Source organism: Brugia malayi (genome assembly GCF_000002995.4).
Source record: "Brugia malayi strain FR3 genome assembly, contig: Bm_v4_ChrX_scaffold_001, whole genome shotgun sequence".
In the NCBI taxonomy this organism is placed as follows: Eukaryota; Metazoa; Nematoda; class Chromadorea; order Rhabditida; family Onchocercidae; genus Brugia; species Brugia malayi.
Genome location: NW_025062479.1, coordinates 19,695,004 through 19,717,070, shown reverse-complemented (window position 1 = coordinate 19,717,070; position 22,067 = coordinate 19,695,004). Strand labels below are relative to the sequence as shown.

The window sequence follows — 22,067 nt, the reverse complement described above, 5'->3', positions numbered from 1 at the left end:
GCATTATAATTGTTGCATTTCATTTCGTAATTAAATATATTTATGTCATTATCTGGCGATTGCATTTTTCTTCGAATCCTTTTCTTTTTTTTTCTGTTAAATGCATAGATATTTACAGCTAATATTTTGTAAATATTATTTCATGAAATGTTTGTGAAGATGAAGCAAGAAAAGATAACAAATCAGAATAACAATGGAATTTCAAATTTTGTTATCAATCAGAAGGATAAAAGTACTTCTTAAAACAAAATATAAATAACAGCACAGTAATGAAAAAATAATTACATAATTATATTTTGAAAACTTAATTAAAGACAATATTCATTTTTTAAAGCTAAATTATGAATAATATAGTTTACAATAAATGACTGACCACGTCATTTTAACTTTTCTTCAGTCTTATTACTGATACAACAATATATTCTGTACAAATGTCGTTTATGATAACAATCTGAATATAAAAGCTGATTTTCTTTATGTTCGAGATGTCATATAAATATTTTTTGATAAATTTACTTTTAACTACGGTCTCAATTTGAATTACATTTTTAAAACTGACAACTTCATTATATGGCAACAAAAAAATTGCAAAAAATCAATATTTATTCATTTCTTTTGTCAATTTTAAATTTATCAAAAAAAAACAAAAACAAAAAAGTTTTTTTTCTGCTTTTAAATATTACCATCAAATCTGATTGAAATGGTTGATTTCTGAAACCGATTCAACTTTATCGCTGCACAGATAGAACTTTTAGAAGGCAAAGTTTTTTTCTTCTTTTCATTGAAGCATCAATTTCTGTCATCCGCGAAATATTTTGCTAAGGACAAAATTGACTGTTTTTTTTTTGCTTCCTTAAAACTTTGTAAAAATCAATTCTCTAAATAATTATTTTGAAATTTTTGCACTTTATTCACTTTGATACAACATTTTTATTACACTTTTCAATTCTTCTTTCATCCCTAATTCATACATATTTCATTTGTTTAATTCTCTTTTTTTTTTTTTTTTTAAAAAAAAAAATTCATTCGTTTTTTTTTTTTTTCAGTCAACTAAATAACTCTTCGAGTTTCATTATTATTTCGACTTATTATATGTCACAGCAGGAAGATGCTGTTAGTTTCTTCTCTTTTTTCTCTGTGTTTTTGTTCCTTTTGCTATTCATTAATAGTAGGTCGAACATTTGAACAAATTGAACAAATTCAATTTTTTTTAAATTTCTTTTCTTAATTTTAGATTTTAGATTTTGCATCTAATAGCAATAGCCCATTGAATTTATTTACATGAAAAAAACAAAAAAGCCAAAAAAAAAAGTGCGAGGAAAAAAAAAACCGAAATTTAAATTAATAATGTATATGAAAATGACAGTTATTTTGAAAAAAAAAAAGTATCATCATTAATAACTATTTGATGTTTAATTAATAATTTTATTTAACAATATTCAAATGCCTATAATTTCGTAAATTTTCAGTTTCTATCTGCTGCTACTTGTTACATTGGTTAAATCACAAGTACAACATACAGTTATCAATAGTTTCAACAATAATGTCATCTGTGTCAACAATGTTTGCTATGATGCCAATGGCCTATTTGTTTCTGGTGGTAACGGATGCTATGTTATTGTAATTTTCCTCTTCATTCTTTCATTTTTAATTAAGCAATTTTGCTCAGTGATTGCTATTTTTGCTGATAGCAGACAAAACAATAAAAAAATTTTTATGAAATCATTAATTAATAAAGTACAAACAATAAGGGACTGCTTTTTTCTCTTTTCTTTTTTTCAGTTTCTTCATTTTTTTTTTTCTCCTTTTTTTAATTCTTTGTTAAAAATAATTTGCACTCGAAATTTTCTAAAATATTAATATAAAAATTTTTAGCATATAAATAACTAAATTAGGTGAAAAATATTTTATTTATTTATAGTTTGTAAACAAAAAAAAAAAAAAACATTAAAAAAGAAAAGCAATGTCTAGAATGGAAAAATCTACAAAAATGGCGTGTATTTACGTGATATGACACCAATGGATTATCGAAAATTGGAAATCTATAATCAAGAAGTAAATCGCTGGAGTGTAGATCTTCAAGATAGTATACAGCGTGTTAGTTTCTTATTTTTTAATTTCATTTGAGCTTTATAATTTAAAAATTTCAGTTTTAAAGTAGAAAAAAATAAAATAGTAAAAATTAGCTTATTACAGAGCTAATAATAACTTTCTGTTACATTAAATTTTGTTACAGAAATATTGAAATATTTCTGTAAATAATTTTTGATTAACAACAATGCTAACTTCTTGCAGTTAAACTATTCAACCAACTTAATTTTATTGCAATCATTTTCGAGTTATAATAAACTCATTTGACTTTTGATCTTTTGACTTGTATGAAGTTTTAATCTATTTAAATGATAATTTAGAAAGGAAAATTGGCTATTTTGAAATATGAATTTGACTAAAATATTACCATTTCTGAATAAATATAGCATTATTAATCAAAGATTAAATGTATGGTAATACCTTTAGAGATAAAAATTATTATTTAAAAGACTTATTTTAAGTAAGGCGATTTTTTATCTTATAATTTTGTAAACAGAATAATAGAAAGTAAAAGATTAAACTTAGTGTAATAAAACGAATAAAGTAATTCATTTGTTGAGTGCTAAATGTTAGCATAAATAAAATATACAATTTGAAAAAAATCTTTTTTTGTGTGTTTTCATTTCTGTATCATAACTTTTTTTTTAATTTAATACTAATAGTCAATAATTGCAGAGTTTTCCATGGGATGTACGAAATCCATCACATACGGAATTTCCATGGAATATGATGTCAAGAGACAAGCGCCACATAAATGATCAGAATCGTCGTCACAGACATAAGCGATTCATGCCTTTTCCAGTGGTACCATATTTCTGTTGAGATTTTTTTTTATTGTAAAATAAAAGAGAAAAGAAAAAAGTTAAATGATACATTAAAAAAAGAAATGAAATAAACTATGAACAACTGTGAGCATCCAAACCATTTGAATTTGAAATGAATGCATCTTATGCAAAGTCGTTACTTATCAGATCATAATATTTCTCACTTTTTTCATTTGTTTTCTATTTTCTACTTTTTTTTGGTAAGAACAAAATTTATAGAAGAAAATTGAAATAAAATGCTGCAAATTATTGATTCGAAAAAGAAAATTACATTAAAACTTCTTTTTTTGAGGAATAACCGCTTGGTGAAATTCTGAAAAAAAAGACAATCTAACATTAAAATCACTGAAGTCATCTTAATTATTAAATGGTAATATTATTTTTTAGCAATATAATACTGAATTACATTGCATTGGATCACTAATTTATCAAAAAATTTTAATTAATCAATTCGACAGACTCAGATTTTAATATAATGCAAATAAATAAGTTAAACGTAATATTTTCGAAATATTAGTTTATATTCATTGATAAACAATTCTAGTGGATAAATAATAACGCCAGTGTGATATCATCTTAATCTTTGTTGGATGGTTGCCTGAAATATTAATTACAAATTTTCGATTAACCTTATGATAGGTTTTTAATTACAGCATTACTTCTTATTCTTTTGTTGGCTTCTTTAATTGATTTTGCAAAAAAAAAAAAATTGTTTCATTTTTATTAGTCAATTCAGTTTATAATACTAAATATAATATTAAAATTAAGTAAGATAAATTTTATATATAAAGTATATATGAAGCTTACTTCATTATTACATACTATTATTGTTAATACTACAGTTTCGAGTATTTCAGTCTTCATGCATTTCTTATTCAATACTCAAATTACTCATATAATTTTATCTTTTACCAGTGATAAATTGTTAAATTTATTTTTGTGATATAAAATGAGAGAAACAAACAATTAATTCGTCCATTGTGTCGCAGTTTGATGAAATCTGTCGTCAAATTGTCATTAAGGCCTTACTGTGATCATTAAATCATTTAAATTCATTATGATAACAGAAATGCCATTTTTTTTTTTGATTAAAAGTTAATAATAATGATGATAGCAGCAGAAACGATTCATTAGCTATAGAACTATTGAATATAATTTAAAGATTAGTGAAATATGATATCTAAAGTTTAGATTTCAGCATTTAGTTAGACTATTTACTAAAAAAAACAACAATTGGTTATTGTTTCGTCTAAATATAATGGAATGAAACATCGATGATAATTAATTTATTGTGCAAATCAATGTTAAATAATAGTGTCTGCTCACTGAGTACTTCCACAAAAGTATTACTTGAAGTAAAGTACTGAAATAGCAATTCAAATTGAAAGCTAAATGAAATTAAGTTTATTCATTGAAGAATTATATCAAATTATAGCATTTTTCAAGTTATTCAAGCAATTTTGAACAGTTTTACAATCAATGACAACGAATAAATTTGCGAAATAATAATATTTTGATAATTAATTGTGCTTTAAACAAACAATCATTTATTAGTTCAATTATTTCGTTTTCATTTATCAAATTATTTTATATTATTCAGTTCAACATTTTTAATAGATCGTTTATAATAGTTTTTTTTTTTTTTTGTTTGTTACTAAATTTCATTTTTTCAGTTGTAAAATTTTGATTATATGACAGAGATAAATCAGTAAGAAGACTGATTACGAGATATTTGGAGGATGAGATCATAGATCTTATACTGTAACCTTGACCTTAAAATATGAATCTAAATGTAGTGATCATATAATTCACATTTCAATAGTTGAAGTATTTCAAAATGTAACACCTGAATTTCAATTAATATTTGGCAATCTCAAATTGTTCGCTTACCATTTCAGTACCTTAAATTAAATCACTGCAAATTCTTTTTATTCATGAGAACTTTTTTTTTAATTAATAAGAAATTGTCCCATGCAAAAACAATAATTTATTTATTATTCAACTTTTGGAATAAATTAATAATGCCAACTAATGCTAATTTTTTTTTAAACAGAATTCTAGTTCACTAATCTTCTTTTTTTTTTTTTCTTAAATTAACATTCTACTTTTCAAAAATTTCTGTCAAAATTCCTTCATTTGAATATCTAAATATTTACTTTCATCGCATCATTTCTCCATTATTAATACTTTAATAAAAAATTGTTTTCCATCGTTAAATTCTATTTTGTCCTTTTTCCTAAAAATAGTTTTATAAGTTTTTTCATTTAAATTTTTAATAGAAAGTAAACAAGGAAGTAAGAAATAACAAGAAAAACATTTAATTTAAAGATTTAAAGCGATTTTTGCTTTAACAATTTCAGTTTTTCATAATGGATAATCATAAAAATGCTCGAATCATAATATTTATATCTCTTTTTTTGCTTGCAATAATGAGTGTCACCCATATATCGTTGTTTCTACGAATTGAGCGTACAAAACAGCATTTGAAAAAACGAATGACAATATTAGAGGTATAAATTATAAGTTTCATTTTTTAGTAAATTTAAACTTAGAAATTTTTTATTCATATTCAGTGATTATTTTAAAATAATTAACAAGTTTGAATATATCTAAATCAATTTTAGATTGCTACGATTAATTTTGTTGATTCATTTCCTATTAATCAGCTATAATAAATAGTTAAAGACTGATAATTAACTTTTATTTGCTCTGTCACAAAAAGAAAATGAACAATTGATTAATTACAATTATAGGAAACAAGACGAAATATTTGGAGAGACACTCTTGCATTACGAAAAGGTCAAACTATGAAACGAGGTAAATTTAGTGCAATCTTATGTAATTATAGTTTCTTCACTTGTTTTTTTTTTTTTCTTTTTAAATTGTTATTATATATTAAATTTACTCGAAAAATGATCACTGTTAAAAATTTATAGTTAAAAATCTTTTAGGAAAAGTGAACTTTATCAATAATTTCAGCTTATAAGAAGTGATGATGTCATTTAATTACAATAGCAATTTTAGTTAAATATGTTTTCAGATGCTTATTCTCAACAACTCATAATGAGTGAATATGAACAGTGTGAATCTTGCGTTAATTTGCAATGTCCACCTGGGCCTAGAGGAGCGCCAGGCCTTGATGGAGAACCTGGTGCAGATGGCCTTCCTGGTACACCAGGTAAAGCGGGTATCGATGGGATTGATATATTGGGTCATGTTGAATCTAATTTCCCTTGGTTAGTTGTCAGCAATGTTAAGCTGATCTAGTTTAATGTTACCTGAAACAACATTTTGAAGTTAACAGTATTTTGAATGCAAACAGGGACTAGAAGAGAAGAAGAAATGGAAAAGGTTAAGGGTATATTTCGAGAAAAATATGTGTCTTTTCTTCGCAAAAATCTGAATAGTTCATTCAAAAATTTTTTTATGTTACCTGAAGCAAATTACAGCGTGATTTGTCCTGCAGGACCACCAGGCAGTAGTGGACAACAAGGAGAGCAAGGTAGACCGGGTGTTCCTGGAGAAACTGGTCCACCTGGGTTACCTGGTAAGCCAGGAATGCCGGGTCGAGTGGGACCACCAGGACTATCAGGTAAGCAAGGCGAGGAAGGCGATGCTGGTATGAAAGGACCACCTGGTGATGACGCTATTGGTGGAGTAGGTATCAAAGGGCCACCTGGACCACAAGGACCACGTGGTCCTAAAGGTCCTCCAGGACCAAATGGTATTCCATCAAATCATATGGGACCTGTAGGACCTATCGGTGAAACAGTAAGCCATTTCCTTTTCATTTTTTAAGATATAAAGAGCATATTCAAACAAAGTGTTGAACTATGTAATTCCATAATTTTCTAGTAAAAAGACTCATTATATCATTAATTTGTTTTAGGGACCTTCTGGTCCACCAGGAAAGCGCGGTGAAACAGGACCATCAGGATCAATTGGATTACCAGGTGAGCCGGGCCCACCAGCAGGACATTGTGAATCATCTTGCGGTATACAAGAAGTGGTAGCACCATCTCTCCTGGAAATAGAAATCTGACAAGATTTGAGATTATAGATGACAAAAAATGTTCCATGAATTCGAAACTTTGCTTATGAATAGATTACTTAGGTTCAAACTTTATCAAATCATGTACCTTTCTTCCTCGTTACATCTATCAATGAATGTTTCATCATTTTACCTTCAAATAATAATTTAAATGATAACTAATAATTGTGCAAAATTAGTAATATTCTGAATTAGAAGAATTGGTTTGCATCAACAATTAGCAAATAATTCAGATTTGCTAATGCTTTCAATCAATATCAACTACTAATTAAATGCTTCTTAATAAATTATCATTTGAAATAAAGCAACAAAAATATGAAATTGTTGATTTTTGAACGAAATGATAATGTTATACAATAAAAATCTGTGCAATTAATATGAAATTTGTATAAAGTGACAAGATGCAAATAAAAAAAAGACCATTTTTTTTCACAGTGGTTCAGATTATCAGCGAGGTTCCATGTCATTGCTGCTTTTCATACTATTTTCGAGCATTTCGTAAACTAAATCATTGAATTTCAATGCTGCTTAGAATTTAAATTTAAATGGTTCGAAAAATTCTGTTAAAATTTTTTTCAAGAAACTGATATTGGGGATTCAGCATTTTTTAATTCATGTTATTATTTCTACAATTTATTACAATTATTATGCAACTAATGAAAACATATATATTTTTATTTTACTTTGATTTTTTAATATCAGCAAAACTGAATCTCTTATTCTGAATTTGAATAATTTACAATGATTCGTGAAGTTGACAGGTGGCAGATATTTGCATCCTGCCTGATACTTCGCTTGCAAATTTACATGATATTTGAATATGCTTTTTTTTTCTCGTTTGTTTTTTAAATTGTAAACAATAAAAATAGTTTCAATCAGTAGTTTTGCTTATGGAAGAAAATACATTACTTATAAAAGTTGAAAAAATATGCTATGCAACCTAGTTTTTAAAAGAAGACAAAGGTTCATATTTTTTGGCAAAAATTTTGCCTCAGTTTTTTTTTTCTGTAAAAAAGAATAATAAATATGATTCTTCGAAAAAGAGTGTGGATTTCAGTAGCAATACTATGGTTGCGAAACTTGAAAATGTTTAGCTAGGCTGAAAAAGAAGCATGTAAAATTATGTAATACTGAAAATAGTTCAAGTGATACTATATTACTGAAAATATATATACGTAAAAGTGATACTATATTACTGAAAATATATATACGTAAAAGTGATACTATATTACTGAAAATATATATACGTAAAAGTGATACTATATTACTGAAAATATATATACGTAAAAGTGATACTATATTACTGAAAATATATATACGTGAAAATACGTAAAAATAAAAAGTCGAAATTTTTACAATTATAATAAATTCAATAATTAAATAAGGAAAAGTGAAAATGAACATGAAAAAACGATCTATAACATTTGGAGAAACAAATGAAAGAGAAAAAGAAAACGGACAAAATTAAAGTGTAATAGTAACTGAAACCTCTTTTTAAATATATATTAAAAAGCAAATAATCTTATTATCAGCGTAAAATTGAATAAATCCAAGCTCGCTGAAATTTTGTCATTTGTATTTCAGCAATTAGGGAAGAAACCAGAAACATTAGTTGCACTATTTCCATCTAATCATTTTCCAAAAATGGTACAGAGATAAAAGTAGAGATAGAACAGAAATATCAGTTACTGCTGTTTGTAAGTAAACGAAGATTGACTGCACGAACAGATGCAGTTTTAATGCTAATCCACACACCCCAACCCCGATAACTGAGAGAACCCGGACTTCCCGAAAGACTACTCTGTCACTTTATTGCAGTCAATCCCTCTTCTCTTTCCTTGCTTCCATCCATCAGTGCATTGGGTACTTGATGGTTGGCCGGTGCTTGGAAGCTATTAATAGCAATCGGACTGCGAGCAACGTTGTGGCGCAAAACTTCGATATTTAATTTATTTCAGAAAAACGTCTTTTCACAATTTTTTTTTTTTTTGTTAAAGAAAAGACAGATGAATTTCATTTGTCTTTCGAATTAATAAATTTGATGTTGGATTGATATTAACAGATCATAGATCATCATAGATCATTTACGTCCTTATTGCCTCTTCAAAATATCTCTTTTAGATATTGTATATCACATCATTAATGGATGATGTGCATTTACTGCATAGCATTAAGAAATTTTTCGCTCTGATGAGTTATTGAATGAAGGAGAGATGATAAAATGTTGATATTCTGCTCAGTCTTCCTTGATCATTCTCTTTTGTATCAAGTGTATAATAATAGAGTTAGATTAGTTAGAAGAAATCATGATTTAAGCTCTGTAATTTAGCATGTTTTAAAATTTAACAATTTAGCACAAAAAGAAGCTATCACCAGTCGTCTTCAGTAAGATATGATATTAAATCGTAGAACTTTAACTGATGTGAAGACATCCAGTAGTTAATTACTTATTGCTCAGACCATCATTCAGTTTTGATTTCTTCGAAACATTATTAAGTTAAAATGGAAGATAAGGAAACTGATGTTAGTAAATTTGTTTTATTAATATTTTATTAACTCGCTATTCTTGATCGTAACGTAATACATGTCGTCAAAAAACCTTTCAGGATAATTTATATCTGAATTATTTCTCTATTCATATTGTTTAACATGTATATTCAGTGATTTCTTTATGCTATATATATAGCTTATCTTTCTGTACTTTATTTCATTGCTTTAGAATATGTGGAACGAATTTATTATCCTGAATGTCATGATTTTTATATGCATTGCATTTGGCCCCCTGTGGATTACTTCTCCGAAATTCAGGTATTACTTCAAAGTAATCCTTTATACGATTTGTCTGGTGACGGCTGGAACAGTTGGTGCATGCCTGTCATTACCAAATGGAAGAACTCCAAAAAATCATTGGTATCTGTTTTATTTTTAGTGTTTCTATCTATCTATATATGTATCAGAGTTCAGTTTATTATTAGACAAAGGAACCAAGCAAAAATAATGATAGGAAATATTTAATAATAATTCGTTGTGTAAAAATCTTTTTGAATTGAAAAAAAAAGCTTTTATCAAAGAAAAAATGTCTTTTAATTTAATTGTTGAAGACGGTAACTTTTTTATTTTTTTTTTCATTCTTTTTTATAGTACTTCGTAAGTATTATTTCAGTTTACAGAATTTTTATATATTTATAAGAATCATTTATACAGTTTTAATGTTTAGTGCATATTATTGTAAAAATTTTGCGCGATTGATTTAAAATTTATATTCCCTACGACTTTTTTTAAATGCATTTCAACATGGAGACATTTGATTTTGAGGTTTCATGAAAATCTGGAAAGCACTGCTTCTTGTTTATACCATGAAACATAACACTGAACACCCAGCCGCAGAAGTTTAATGCTAAATTGAGAACTTTTCTCAAGATTTACTAAGAAGTATATTGTGGACGACTAACATCCTGTTGACATTACATTTTATATGAATCACATTTTAGGCATACGTTTCGTACTTTTCAATTATTAACATTTTGGTGTGGTATATCTTACGAAATACGCAACCGGAATTTCATCGAAGTCGATAACTCGTTTATTGTCGTTGCAAATCATCAAACTTTGCTGGATGTTTTAAGTATGATATATTCTTGATAACTCCTTTCTTGTTCTCATCTCTTAAAATGTAAGCATAGATTAAATTGCTCGAGAAACAAAGGATTAGATTGCTTAGAACAAAACTGGGACTTCGAATTAAGGAAATCAGGATTGAATTTCAGGTCCTTCTTAGTAAGCGAAATTTTAATTGAGGAAAAAGTCATTAGTTGGATTAAAAACCCTCACCATATCGTTCTGCTGTATTTCAAAGGCCATGTTTTTGCAGGTATATTCGAAAATTCAAGAATTATTACTACCAGCTGCTTTCTTTGACATAGGCTGTTTGTCAGTCCTCAGGTTGCTGATGTTGTTTGAAAATCTGAGAGGGCAGACTTGCATTTAGTATTACTAGCATTCTAGGCTTCCAAAAGTTATCTATTAAATTTTTAGTAGGTAACAAGTAAATTTTGGTCATTTAAAATCTGGAAGTTATGAATGCTATATGTAACATATTTTTCAGCTTTAACGTACGTTTGGCCGAAAAACTGCGTTGTTTTATTGAAGAGTAGTTTGAAATTTATGCCGGGTTTCAATGTTTGTGCATATCTTTGTGAAGCTATTTTCATAAACAGATTCAGTAAAGTTGCTGCACACAAATCAGTTGAGAAAGCAATCAGTGCGGTACGGAATTATGTAAGTCTTCGAATTATTGCAAAAAGCTGTTTTATCCTTTTATTACTGAACCTCAGAAAATGTCATGATCTAGAAGAAAGAAGATACAGTTTGAATTTAGTGTTGATTAATTTATAGATTTTACATCATTGGTTTCATTTTCCTCCTTTTTTCTTTTGAAGAAATGCTAGCATACAAAGGAAGCAGGAAACGTGAGAGAAGCGAATTCCACTAGTGTGGAACATTGCCCTTTATTTTTGGTTTTTTTTTTTTTTTTCTTTGAAAATCATTTCATGTATAATTTTAGAGAAAGATATGGATATTTCCCGAAGGGACAAGAAACTCGAGTGGTACAATGCTTCCGTTTAAGAAAGGTGCTTTCATTATAGCACGTGAAGCCAACGTATGTCGTTCATAGTTTTTTTGCTTTTTTGAATTGATAAAATTGGTAGCTTTTTTTAAATGTCTTAGGTAAAACATTACTTAGTTAGACAGTTTCTTCATTTTTAAGGAGTGTTGAAAAGTTATTAATAGTATTACTGATTTTCTTGCATCATTTTTCAATAATATTTTTGCAGGTTCCGATTATTCCAATAGTTATTTCATCATACCAATCATTTTATCGAAAAGTGAGCTTTTTTATTTAAACTTTTGACTAATGTTATACTGTGTAATTATCTAGAATACCTTATTCTAATAACTTTATCACTCATATGAGTTCTGGTAATTCGTAAAATTGTGAGCAAATTTTTATAGTGCATTTCAGGATGATTATAAATTTGACTATGGTGGTCGTGTAATAATTGAAATTCTTCCGGCAATCGACCCATTCGCATATTCTGACGTCGACAGTGTGAGTGAAGAATGTCATAAACAGATGGAAAATGTTTATCGAAAAATAAGCAATGAATTATGTTCGAAATAGGAAGTAGTTCCTCTCTGCCGAGTCACTTTATTGCTTTATTTTCTATTCTTTTTTACAAAGTCATTTATTGCATTATTTTATTCATTGCATTGTATATAATATTGTTTAAAATATATTGCTTTGTTTACAACATCATCACTAAATTTACCTCAAGGCAATTGATTTAGTTTTGCACAATTCCTGTAATTTTCCAAATTTGCAGAGCCTTGTTTATATATAAATATAATCATTTTAGATCCTTTTTATATACGAATGTAATCCTTAAAGGAAAAGCAATTATTTTTTAAGATAGCATGTAATATATTCACTTACTTCATTTGATTTATTTGCTTAATGGAGTTCATTTACCTTCTAACTTGCAGTGTAATATTCTTGAAGCAGTTAAAAAGTAATCACTAAGAATTGTATATGCAGAAAAAAACTTCATGGAAATATTTACTCAATTAAATGATATCAAAAGGATTTATGAATTGCCGGGTCGGTATATTAACACTGGTCACAATTGTTCTCTGTTTTGCTCACTTATTTATGTGTCTTTTATCTAAAAAGATATCCAGTCTTGTAAATATTTTCAAAATTCCTTGGATTTATCGCTAATGACTTTTGGATTGCGAAGCTTTCCAACATGATATGAATTATAAAGGAATGGCTAACATTTTCAAAGGGCAAATTTGTTGAAAAATTAGCGCAGAAAAACTTTTAAAGTCCTCAATCTTCCAGTTACTTTAACTTATCTATTATGGAAGTCAAAGTGAAAATGAAGATAAAACGATAAAATTGAAGTATAAACTAAACTATGGTTTGCCTAATATTTATTAATAGGTGGAAGCAGGAGCGACTGACATGGCAAACTTTTGCGATTCAATTGACAATTATTTTGTCCATCAAATTATCCTTCCTGATTTGTGTTTTTCTCCCTAACATTTCACCGAAATATATCTGCTACTCCAACCAAATCATGAACCATTCAGATATTCATTAGGAATTGATCTAAGCATAATGAACAAGCCAAAGTCAACTTGGAAATGTCATTTGATAATGAGACTCGTCTAAATCGATAATGTTCAATATTATCTTCTGTTACTTGTCCCGTTATATCCTTTGGTTGTAAAATTAGTGTACGATATGATATCATCAATGCAAAATAGCATCATTTATTCAACATTTATTCAGCAAATGCTTATTCAGCCTTTTCCTTTCATCACCTTTTTCTATTCATCCTATAAAACAGAAATATGTAATTAACGAAAATTATTTCTATTCATTTTCTTGTCCTTAATAATGCTTTCTATATGCTATAATTCCGTATATTTTCAATATGCTATTGAATCTTTAAAACTGTGCTAATGAAAATTTCAATTTTACCATACACATTGCCAATCTCATTTCATATTCACAAAAAACTCAACGTATATTACTAATTAATGGTTGTTTTATAAATTCCAGATGATTTTTAAAGTTCTTTCCTGCTATACCTATTGTAATTATGTTCATTTTGATCTTGATTTTTTCGTGATCTTTTTTCCTCTTCTTATTTATCATGCTGGTTTTTCAATTTTTTTTCCTTATGTATATATAGATAGATAGAAAGGCTTCATTTATTGTAAATTTACGGAACGCTAAACCACAAAATTTTTATGTTTATTATGAATATATACTTATTTATTTATACATCTATTTACTTATTTGTCGATTTAATCATTATTTACTTATTTATTTGCTTAATTTATCTGTTTATTTATCTATTTTTTTTATTTGTCTACTTGCTTACTTATTTAATTATTTATAATTGTAATTCTCTTATAAAAAGATTTTATTTATTGCAAATTAGGAAGTGATAAAGCATAAAATTTTTAGGTTTATTATAAATATGGATTCATGTAAGCATGCAAATGAGTTGGCTCACAGTGTCGCATTAAACATTGTCCTTATTATTGTGATTATCATATCAGCGATAGCAGTTGTTGTTGAAATATGGATAATATTTAAGACAACGAATCGTATTTTACTACATCAAAATACTCGAATTTTGATTATAGTACATCAGTTGTGGCTTATTCTTCATTGTATTGCAAGGTTCATTTTTTTATTTCACTTTTAAAGAATTTTTATTTTCTGTAACCGAAAAATTCTGCAACGGTCAATGAAAGGCACTGCAATAATAGAAAGTTTTCTTAAATTGCTTCAAGAATTATGCACAAAGAAGTAATTAAAATACAAATAAGAAAGCAAAATAGGGAAGACAATCAATTGGGTATTTCATCAAATAAAAACTGTAAATAAACAGTGGATTAATGCAAAAAATGTGCAAATAGACTGATTAGTTAATCGATTGCTGATTGATCATATAGTGACAATGAGCGAATGTTTCGGAATTCAAACGGTTCAAGTATCGAAGCCAAATTCACTAACTTTGAAAAGCCATTCATAGTGAAGCAAAGAACAATATCGATCGTTGATGTAAATTGCTGGCAAATTTATTATTTCATAGAATATTTGCCCATACCTATGTACTGCTGGCATATCACAAAACGCGTGTTGATCCGTGTGGGTATATGACAGTTCTGTGGGAATGTTTCATGATGCGAACACCGATATCTTTGACATTATTTTTAAATGCGGCTTCGATACCGACAGTAGTCATTGAGCGGGCTATCGCTACGTATTTCTCATCGAGATACGAAAATTTTGGGAAAAGTATCGCTGTTATACTTATCGTAATGCAGGTACAGAGGGAAATTTAAATCTGTTTTCAATGATTTAATTAGTGATTTAGTTTGATGATTTAATGCTTTGACAACATTTCAAAAGAAACGAAAAAGAACAGTGTGTAATTTAAATTTTGATTCTATTATATGTGTGTAAAATGCCTCTAACAACTTGGCCGAATAACTGATGCAGGGAAATTGCCGTTTTCCTAAGGATAACCAAATGATACCTTAAAATAGTTTGACATACAACATGGAATAGTAGTAGTAACCTGCAATATTAATAAATCCGAAAACTGTTCTGTAATTTCAATATTTTTCAGTTAACCATTGGTATCGGTAGTTTCCTATTTATGAGTAGTAATTTCAAATTGTTCGATTCAGAGAAAGTGGTTTATTGTTCGACGGCGAATAAAGAAAACGCACTAAAATCTGCTGCTGTTCTAGGCTTTTATGCGACCATCGATTGTATCTCTGCTTTAACATTCCCAGTTTTATTTTGCATTAATAAGGCAATTTTGATTTATTACTTACAAAAACATTCACCAACAAATTATCTAATGAGTAAATTGATTTAAATGTTACTTTGATCTAAATTTTCTTCAAGAAATTGGCGGCGGTAAGTGACGCACAACTACATGTTTAATCTATTAAGGATATTCGCGTAAATAAGTTAGTGATATGAGCGGTATTTGAGTGAAACATGGGACTATCAAGATTAAATTGGAATTGGCTACTTTTTTGACCTATTGACCTTACACTCCTAATATGTCAAATTTCTCCTATTCGATCGCATCACTAAAATAATTTTTCTGTTTTACATGAATGAATGAATGAAGTCACTACCTGTGGAGAAGCAACCCGCACAAACTTTTTGTTACTTCTTGGTTTGACTCTTTCAGCACTTGCATTTATTCAGAGATTTCACCGAAACAAAATTCACGTCAACTTATCACATCGTTATCAAATCACGGAAAATATAAGTTCTCTTCAAACATTATCACCAATAGTTGCATTTCATTCCGTATTCCTGGCACTTTATTTGGGCGCACTGTTTATGTACTTTGCTATCGATTTCAAATTTTCACCAAAACAGTTTGCTATTTATCTCGAAAGTTCGTTTCTTGTCTTATAGTTTTTATCTAATTCACTTTTCTAATTTACAGAAAATGTGTAAATAAGTAATCGTGAACAAATATGAATGAGCCGAATTTGAGCAGGTTTAGAATTAAAAAAAAAAGTTCAATTAATAATAGTAAAGCGAAAATTTGCTCCAATTGTTCTTATTTCAAGCAATACGGAGACAGTGAAAAAATCGCTTGGAATCTGTAAAATGTGGCCAATATAAAAGCTAAAATAAATATAAGAAACTATTTGGAAAATTTTTAGCAATTAAACATAATTAATAAATATAAAATTAATCAGCTATAAGCCATAAAATTATTTGTAAATTATGGGGAGAATGAGTAGTTGCAAAAAGATTCAACAATAATTTGACTATTTATTACACTCATTGAAATTTTAAGTTTTATATTGCATTCTGAATTATCGATGTTTCTATTTTCTAAATATTAATGTCGTATAAATTGCACAGTTTACGGAAGTGATGCCGCAAACTTATTTACCAGTTTTAGTGTGACTTTAAGAATGTTTATGCTTATTTCATTGAAATTCAGGTGTGCAATTAACTCCGTTATATGCATTAACTTTACCAATTGCTATAGTTTGGACAGAAAAACACGTCAGGAAAACTATCCAAGAAAATTGTCAGAAGGCTATCGAATTAACGGGCAGTGAAGCAGCTAACCACTATTTTGTATGTATTTTGATGCATTTTATCATTTAATGCTAGAGAGAATTATTCAAAGAAAGGTGGTTAAACTTATAAGCATTGTTATGGGTATATGAAATGTATTCATAATGAATTTTTAAAGTTTGATTTGTTTTTTTTTTTTTTTTCAGACAATTTTTGAGACACCCAAAGGAAAGAACGGTTGAAAATTAAAAGGATCACTTGGCAGTATGAATGTGCGTCTTAACATTGAATGTACTTGAAAGGAGAAGAGCGAGTAGATCTGAAAATTGTCAGCAAGAGATTTTAGAGAAATTAAAAATGTCATCTCTTATTAAATCCAATTGATAGCAAATATTTGCTATAAGCAAAAGTATTTCCAATAGAAACATTTTCCGATGCATAAATTTCATAGCTAATATTTGAAAAAAGTGAATGTATAGTATACTTCTCGAAATTTCAGTTCAATTCCTCCAAACATCTGTTTGGATAAATTCATTTGCTCATTGAACAACGTAACTTCATTTTAGTAGCCGAAATATCAATTGCCGAAATCCTTTGCATTATTCTGTTTGATTTGCTTGAGAAATGATGAATTACCTATTACATTATTGTTATTTTTTCATTTCTTGAAATTACGATAACTACTGCAGAAAGTGGGTTGTATAATAATAAAGTAGTTTTACTGCAAGGTCATCTTCAATTGCATAGAATAAAAGTATGAAATTATGAAGAGAATAAAATGAATAAAAGCTATGCTTTGACATCAGTATTTGGCCATACGCCGTGGACACCAAAACTCAGCTTTATTTGTTGCCCGTGCTTCCCGCCTCCATTTGGTTTCTCATAATGACTTGATTTGATGGGTTCAACTTAGTACGTGAATCGGAAAGAGTGATTCCCAATTGATCATATGGTTAGCGGCAGAACCATTTTCACATTTCATATCAATGTGTTCGGAATAATTCCTTGCATATTGTCCAACCGCAAATCTGTGTACTTACTTGTCCCGAAACAAACACCTTCATTTACCTTTGTTTACATCATACCTGTTTTACTTCAACAGATTAATTCCTTCTCCAAGACATTGGTCCACACTTTATAACATCCAACAGCTTTATTTCCATCTTTAATCATTTTGAATTAATTGCTTTATTCAGTTTCAAGCAGTCTTCATAACCGACACGAAGACTTACAGAGCCCCAAATCAGTACAACACAACATTCACCGACTTCATACCACCCAGATACTGCGATCTTTCATAATTATCGGAAACACCGAAAAATTTTGAGTCGAAATGACCAGAATAATTTTCCATCAAATCTAGGAGATGGAGGAATTTGAAGACCAAAGTTTGTTTTATTTGCCTAAGACCAACGACTACCTTACTGAGAATTTCTAAGGAATCATTCAACCAACAATTACCATCATTATGTGCATTTTAAAGCATCTACAAGTGCTTAATTTGTAAACTACCCCCAATCAATGTTAAACGATTGTAAACCCTTCGTTCAATTAGCTTTGTTTGTTATAAACCAGTCCTACTTATAGCAGATGTTTTAATCTGCTCACAGTCACTCTTATAACTAATACAATGTTATAAACTAAATTCATTGTATAGGTTGAATGGCATCTACCGAAGTCACTGTAATTGACAATAAGCTAATGCTCACCTTCTAAGCCTATTGCTTGAAGTAGATTTCAATAATAACCATCAAGCTCAGTTTGGTTCGTCTCTACGATCAATAAACGTTTTATTTCGACTACTCGTTTGCGTCAACAAGAAATCCATCATCAATCAAGAAAAACTAAAATTTCCTGATAACACTCGATCTTTAAAAGATCTGGAAATGCAATGAGGAAAATGTAAATTATTTCCCAGTAAACTAACACCACACATCTTTTTGAAGAAGTCAAGAAAACTGCAGCAGAGTAACAATTTATTGCAAGAAAAATGACAACAACGGGCATGAGAGTAGTCACTAAGCAGCGACAAAATCTTTTTTCAACTTGCCCATGAATGCCTTCTTTTCAGCATGTGTCTGGAATCGCCCGTGACCAAACTTGGAGCTCGTGTCGATCCATTTTAAGTTGATTTTTTCATAAGCGAAACGTTTCGTTTGCGTAATTAATGATTTCCGTAGTGTGATAGGCCTCTTTTTCGAACCCATACAGCAACCTCGAATCAAGACGAAATCCTGATTCACTAAGCCATAGTGCGGGAAGCCTCCCTAAAATATTTATAATTATAGAAAGTAAGAGATAATCATTCAACAATTGAGGTCAACAAATGCATTCAGTCCCGTGCGGTTGTCAGCACATAATACGCTGAATTGCAGACTAACATCATCATTATGCAATGCCAAATTATATCACCCTGCCCCATCCTTTACAAATCATTTAGACTTACCATAGGATTAATACTCTTCTCCGTAATATCATAGTCTGTACCACCGTTTCTTCTGCCTTCCTCGGTTAGACAAGACTTTGCTATCCGATAGATTTTCTTGTTGACTTCCGTACGATGATGATAGCCTTTCTGACCAGCACGAGCAACCGTAAACTGTACACGAGATGGATGCCAAGCTCCAATACACGCCACCTAAACCAAGGATCAGACTTATCAGTATTGTTAAAACAACCTAAAAACTTTTCTAGAAAATGAGTGAATGGCTCAGCTTCAATATATCGACAAGAGCTTTTCAGTCCACTACTTCCATTTGGCCTTATACATCATTGCCACCGAACTACTGTAAACAAAATACTTCAATTAAATCAGAAAAACTGTACTTTTCGAAGACCCTTATGTGTTTTTCGTGGAAGTTTTTTTGTATGCCAACGACTTGTAACACCTTTGAAACCTTTTCCCTTGGTAACACCAATGGTATCAATCATTTCATCTTGGGCGAATACCGAGTCCACTGGCACCTGTGTGTGAAGAATGTTCTAGTTAATTTTTCTTCCCTTGGTAAGACTGAGAAAAAAAACATTTGCATGTCATTAAGCGGTCTTAAAATTAATCTACCTGTTTTTCGAAATGTTCATAAGCCCAATCAACTTTTTCGGGGACTGTACCACCATTTACTTGTATTTCCATAATGTGGGCCTTTTTCTCCCGATGTTTCATAACTTTCATCTGCAAAGTCGAGAGTGAACAGAAACTCTACGTGAAACTTGTAATCGGTTTAAACAAAAAAAAAAAAATTAAATAAACATGAATAAAGAAAAAAAGAAAATCTCCCCCACCCCAAAAATGAACCTGTGTGTGTGCAATAACACGAATTATTGAACAATATTTCTTCATCTTGGCCAAATCAGCTTGTATCGACTTCATACCATCCTCATCTTGCCATTTCTTCGCATGCTTTTGAAATGCCTTTTTCTTCGATGAATTCCTGTGGAATATGAGAACTCTAACAGTGTAAAAGCAAAGAACAAAAAGCTCCCGCTTCTTACGCCGTTTTAGTGGCCTTCATGTTACACTGACAACATTTGTAACAGCGGAAGGTCGGTTCTCCGACGACTGAATTTGCTACTCATGCAAAACACTGCAGAGGAGAGTGACAGTATTTTCAAAACCGTGCACTGAAGTAACCAATTCATTCCAAATGTAGCAAAATGACATTGAGGCGTGGAACGTTACAGTCATGTTAGAAAACGAAAGCTCAGAAGGAAGGCAGCATATACTAGGACTGTTGCTATCTTCATAACTAGTAAGTATCTCTTCCTAGCCTCTCGTCACAGCTTTCAGAATTTTGCACAAGCGGACCTGGGAGTCGAACCCGGGCACCCACTTCCAAACCACTTTACCCACAACACCACCAAGCAAACCACAACCCATCCTCAATGCTGCAAACTGATGAAAATGTCTAAAGAAATCCAGTAAATGTACCAATTTTTGTAGAACCTTCGTCGACAATCTTCTGACAAATGCTCTGCCCATACTGTCTTAAATTGTCGCGGACCGCGCGGCGTATCGATGTATCCCACCACACCAACGATAATCATTGGAGGTGTTTCCAGAACTGTCACCGCTTCGACAACTTCCTTTTTATTAACCTTTGATCCTGGCTTATCAACCTATAATAGCCACATATTTAATATATGTGAAACTATACAATGTCTAGTTGGAACACAAATATGAAGCACTCAGTCCAATAGGGAACATTTTATGGCTCATCACTCTATTGCTCAAACAATAGTCAATGAATTCATCATTGTGCATTGCTCACTAATACAAACATCAAAAAGTCAGAATAAGAAAATGATACCTCACGGACAATATGAGTCATCCCAGCCTTAAAACCCATAAATGCAGTCAAATGAATCGGTTTCGAGGGATCATCCTTGGGAAAGGCCTTAACTTTTCCACGGTGGCGTTTCGATCGTTTCTTGGGTGTAAAACCCATCGATCCATGTCGTGGAGCCGAAAATTTACGATGAGACATTGCAAGTCCGACTAACTAAAAATTAATTTCAATCATGGTTTTCATCGTCCACTTTAAAAGTATCATTGTTCCATCGGTAATCACAGAAAAGAAGCAAATACTTCAAAATGTGTGTAATCTAACATACAACATAAACCATAAGCAGTTACTCATCGAAGAATTAAAACAAATGACAGACGATACATCCAAGGAATTAATTACTCCAAGGTCTGAATCCAGTTAAGTAAACAACTTTTTCCTCCAGCTCATAGATGTTCTCATTCTACAGGAACAAGAACGAAGAAAATAAAAAATATGACACCCCCGCCCACAAAAATACTCTTCCTAATCTTTGCCTCAAAATTAATTCCCACTGGAAAACATCAAAAATGGACAATTCCAACTAAATAAATAAAAAATGAAACTCCTAAATGAATTCCCGTACTTTCTGTACGTTAACTTACTACAAACCACAGCAAAAACCATTTTCCATATCAAAATACCACAACAAGAAAAACTTGATTAAGGTGTCGAAAACAGCACAATGATTTGGTTCAAAATCTAGACATCTTGGAAAACTGATAGATATTACAGTTTGCACTGCATATTATAAGTAAAGTGATAAACATATCTAAAGAAAATGCCTTATGAATCATACTGAATCCAAGTGTTATAACCCGCTTTTCTATGTTTCCAGACGAAAGCTATAACCCACCTTGTGCAAGACAACCAAACTCCACTTCCCCACCGCCACCCACCCCAACCAAACCATCCAGACAACTAGTCTTGCTTCATTCAGCATAATTTTTAGGGCCTTGCTACAATAATCAGGTTATCAGTTTAGGTTTTCAGTTTGCTAATACAACTTCATATCCCAAATATTCTGTTTCACAAAGAATTATGTTATTCTGACAGTATCAGTATGAAAAATTATGTTTCTCTTCATCTTATGTATTCAATCTAATTGATAAATATGCGGAGAAATCATTTAG

At 29.9% G+C, this 22,067-nt stretch overlaps 5 protein-coding genes across 7 annotated transcripts; 4 read left to right on the top strand and 1 right to left on the bottom strand.

Annotated features, from left to right (window-relative positions):
* Window positions 1–1,108: 1,108 nt before the first annotated feature.
* On the top strand, window positions 1,109–2,913 carry Bm8926 (Uncharacterized protein; the record flags this gene model as incomplete). The annotated part of the gene is made up of 4 exons (XM_043075465.1): window positions 1,109–1,113; window positions 1,470–1,620; window positions 1,972–2,097; window positions 2,767–2,913. 4 exons carry the CDS (start codon window positions 1,109–1,111, stop codon window positions 2,911–2,913), a joined length of 429 nt encoding a protein of 142 aa, XP_042931399.1.
* A 2,431-nt stretch (window positions 2,914–5,344) lies between these two features.
* Window positions 5,345–6,957, top strand: Bma-dpy-7.1 (Cuticle collagen dpy-7 precursor, putative; the record flags this gene model as incomplete). The annotated part of the gene is made up of 5 exons (XM_001894206.1): window positions 5,345–5,425; window positions 5,669–5,732; window positions 5,956–6,151; window positions 6,365–6,686; window positions 6,805–6,957. 5 exons carry the CDS (start codon window positions 5,345–5,347, stop codon window positions 6,955–6,957), a joined length of 816 nt encoding a protein of 271 aa, XP_001894241.1.
* A 2,731-nt stretch (window positions 6,958–9,688) lies between these two features.
* Window positions 9,689–12,148, top strand: Bma-acl-1 (Acyltransferase family protein; the record flags this gene model as incomplete). The annotated part of the gene is made up of 6 exons (XM_001894207.2): window positions 9,689–9,876; window positions 10,458–10,591; window positions 11,072–11,244; window positions 11,531–11,626; window positions 11,802–11,852; window positions 11,990–12,148. The coding sequence occupies 6 exons, from the start codon at window positions 9,689–9,691 to the stop codon at window positions 12,146–12,148; spliced, it is 801 nt and encodes a 266-aa protein (XP_001894242.2).
* A 1,870-nt stretch (window positions 12,149–14,018) lies between these two features.
* On the top strand, window positions 14,019–16,854 carry Bm18045 (Uncharacterized protein; the record flags this gene model as incomplete). Its single annotated transcript, XM_043075464.1, has 6 exons — window positions 14,019–14,224; window positions 14,640–14,874; window positions 15,180–15,368; window positions 15,776–15,971; window positions 16,533–16,672; window positions 16,819–16,854. The coding sequence occupies 6 exons, from the start codon at window positions 14,019–14,021 to the stop codon at window positions 16,852–16,854; spliced, it is 1,002 nt and encodes a 333-aa protein (XP_042931398.1).
* Window positions 16,855–18,630: 1,776 nt separating this feature from the next.
* Bma-rpl-3 (60S ribosomal protein L3, putative) lies at window positions 18,631–21,877 on the bottom strand (the record flags this gene model as incomplete). Of its 3 annotated transcripts, XM_001894208.2 has the most annotated exons (8): window positions 18,631–18,879; window positions 19,059–19,250; window positions 19,439–19,576; window positions 19,674–19,784; window positions 19,908–20,043; window positions 20,541–20,728; window positions 20,920–21,111; window positions 21,791–21,877. In XM_001894208.2, the coding sequence occupies 8 exons, from the start codon at window positions 21,875–21,877 to the stop codon at window positions 18,631–18,633; spliced, it is 1,293 nt and encodes a 430-aa protein (XP_001894243.1). The 3 variants fall into 3 exon arrangements, with proteins under 3 accessions (XP_001894243.1, XP_042931396.1, XP_042931397.1); XM_043075462.1 differs by lacking the exon at window positions 21,791–21,877 and having other exon boundaries at window positions 20,920–21,096; XM_043075463.1 differs by lacking the exons at window positions 20,920–21,111; window positions 21,791–21,877 and having other exon boundaries at window positions 20,541–20,656.
* Between the last annotated feature and the right edge of the window lie 190 nt (window positions 21,878–22,067).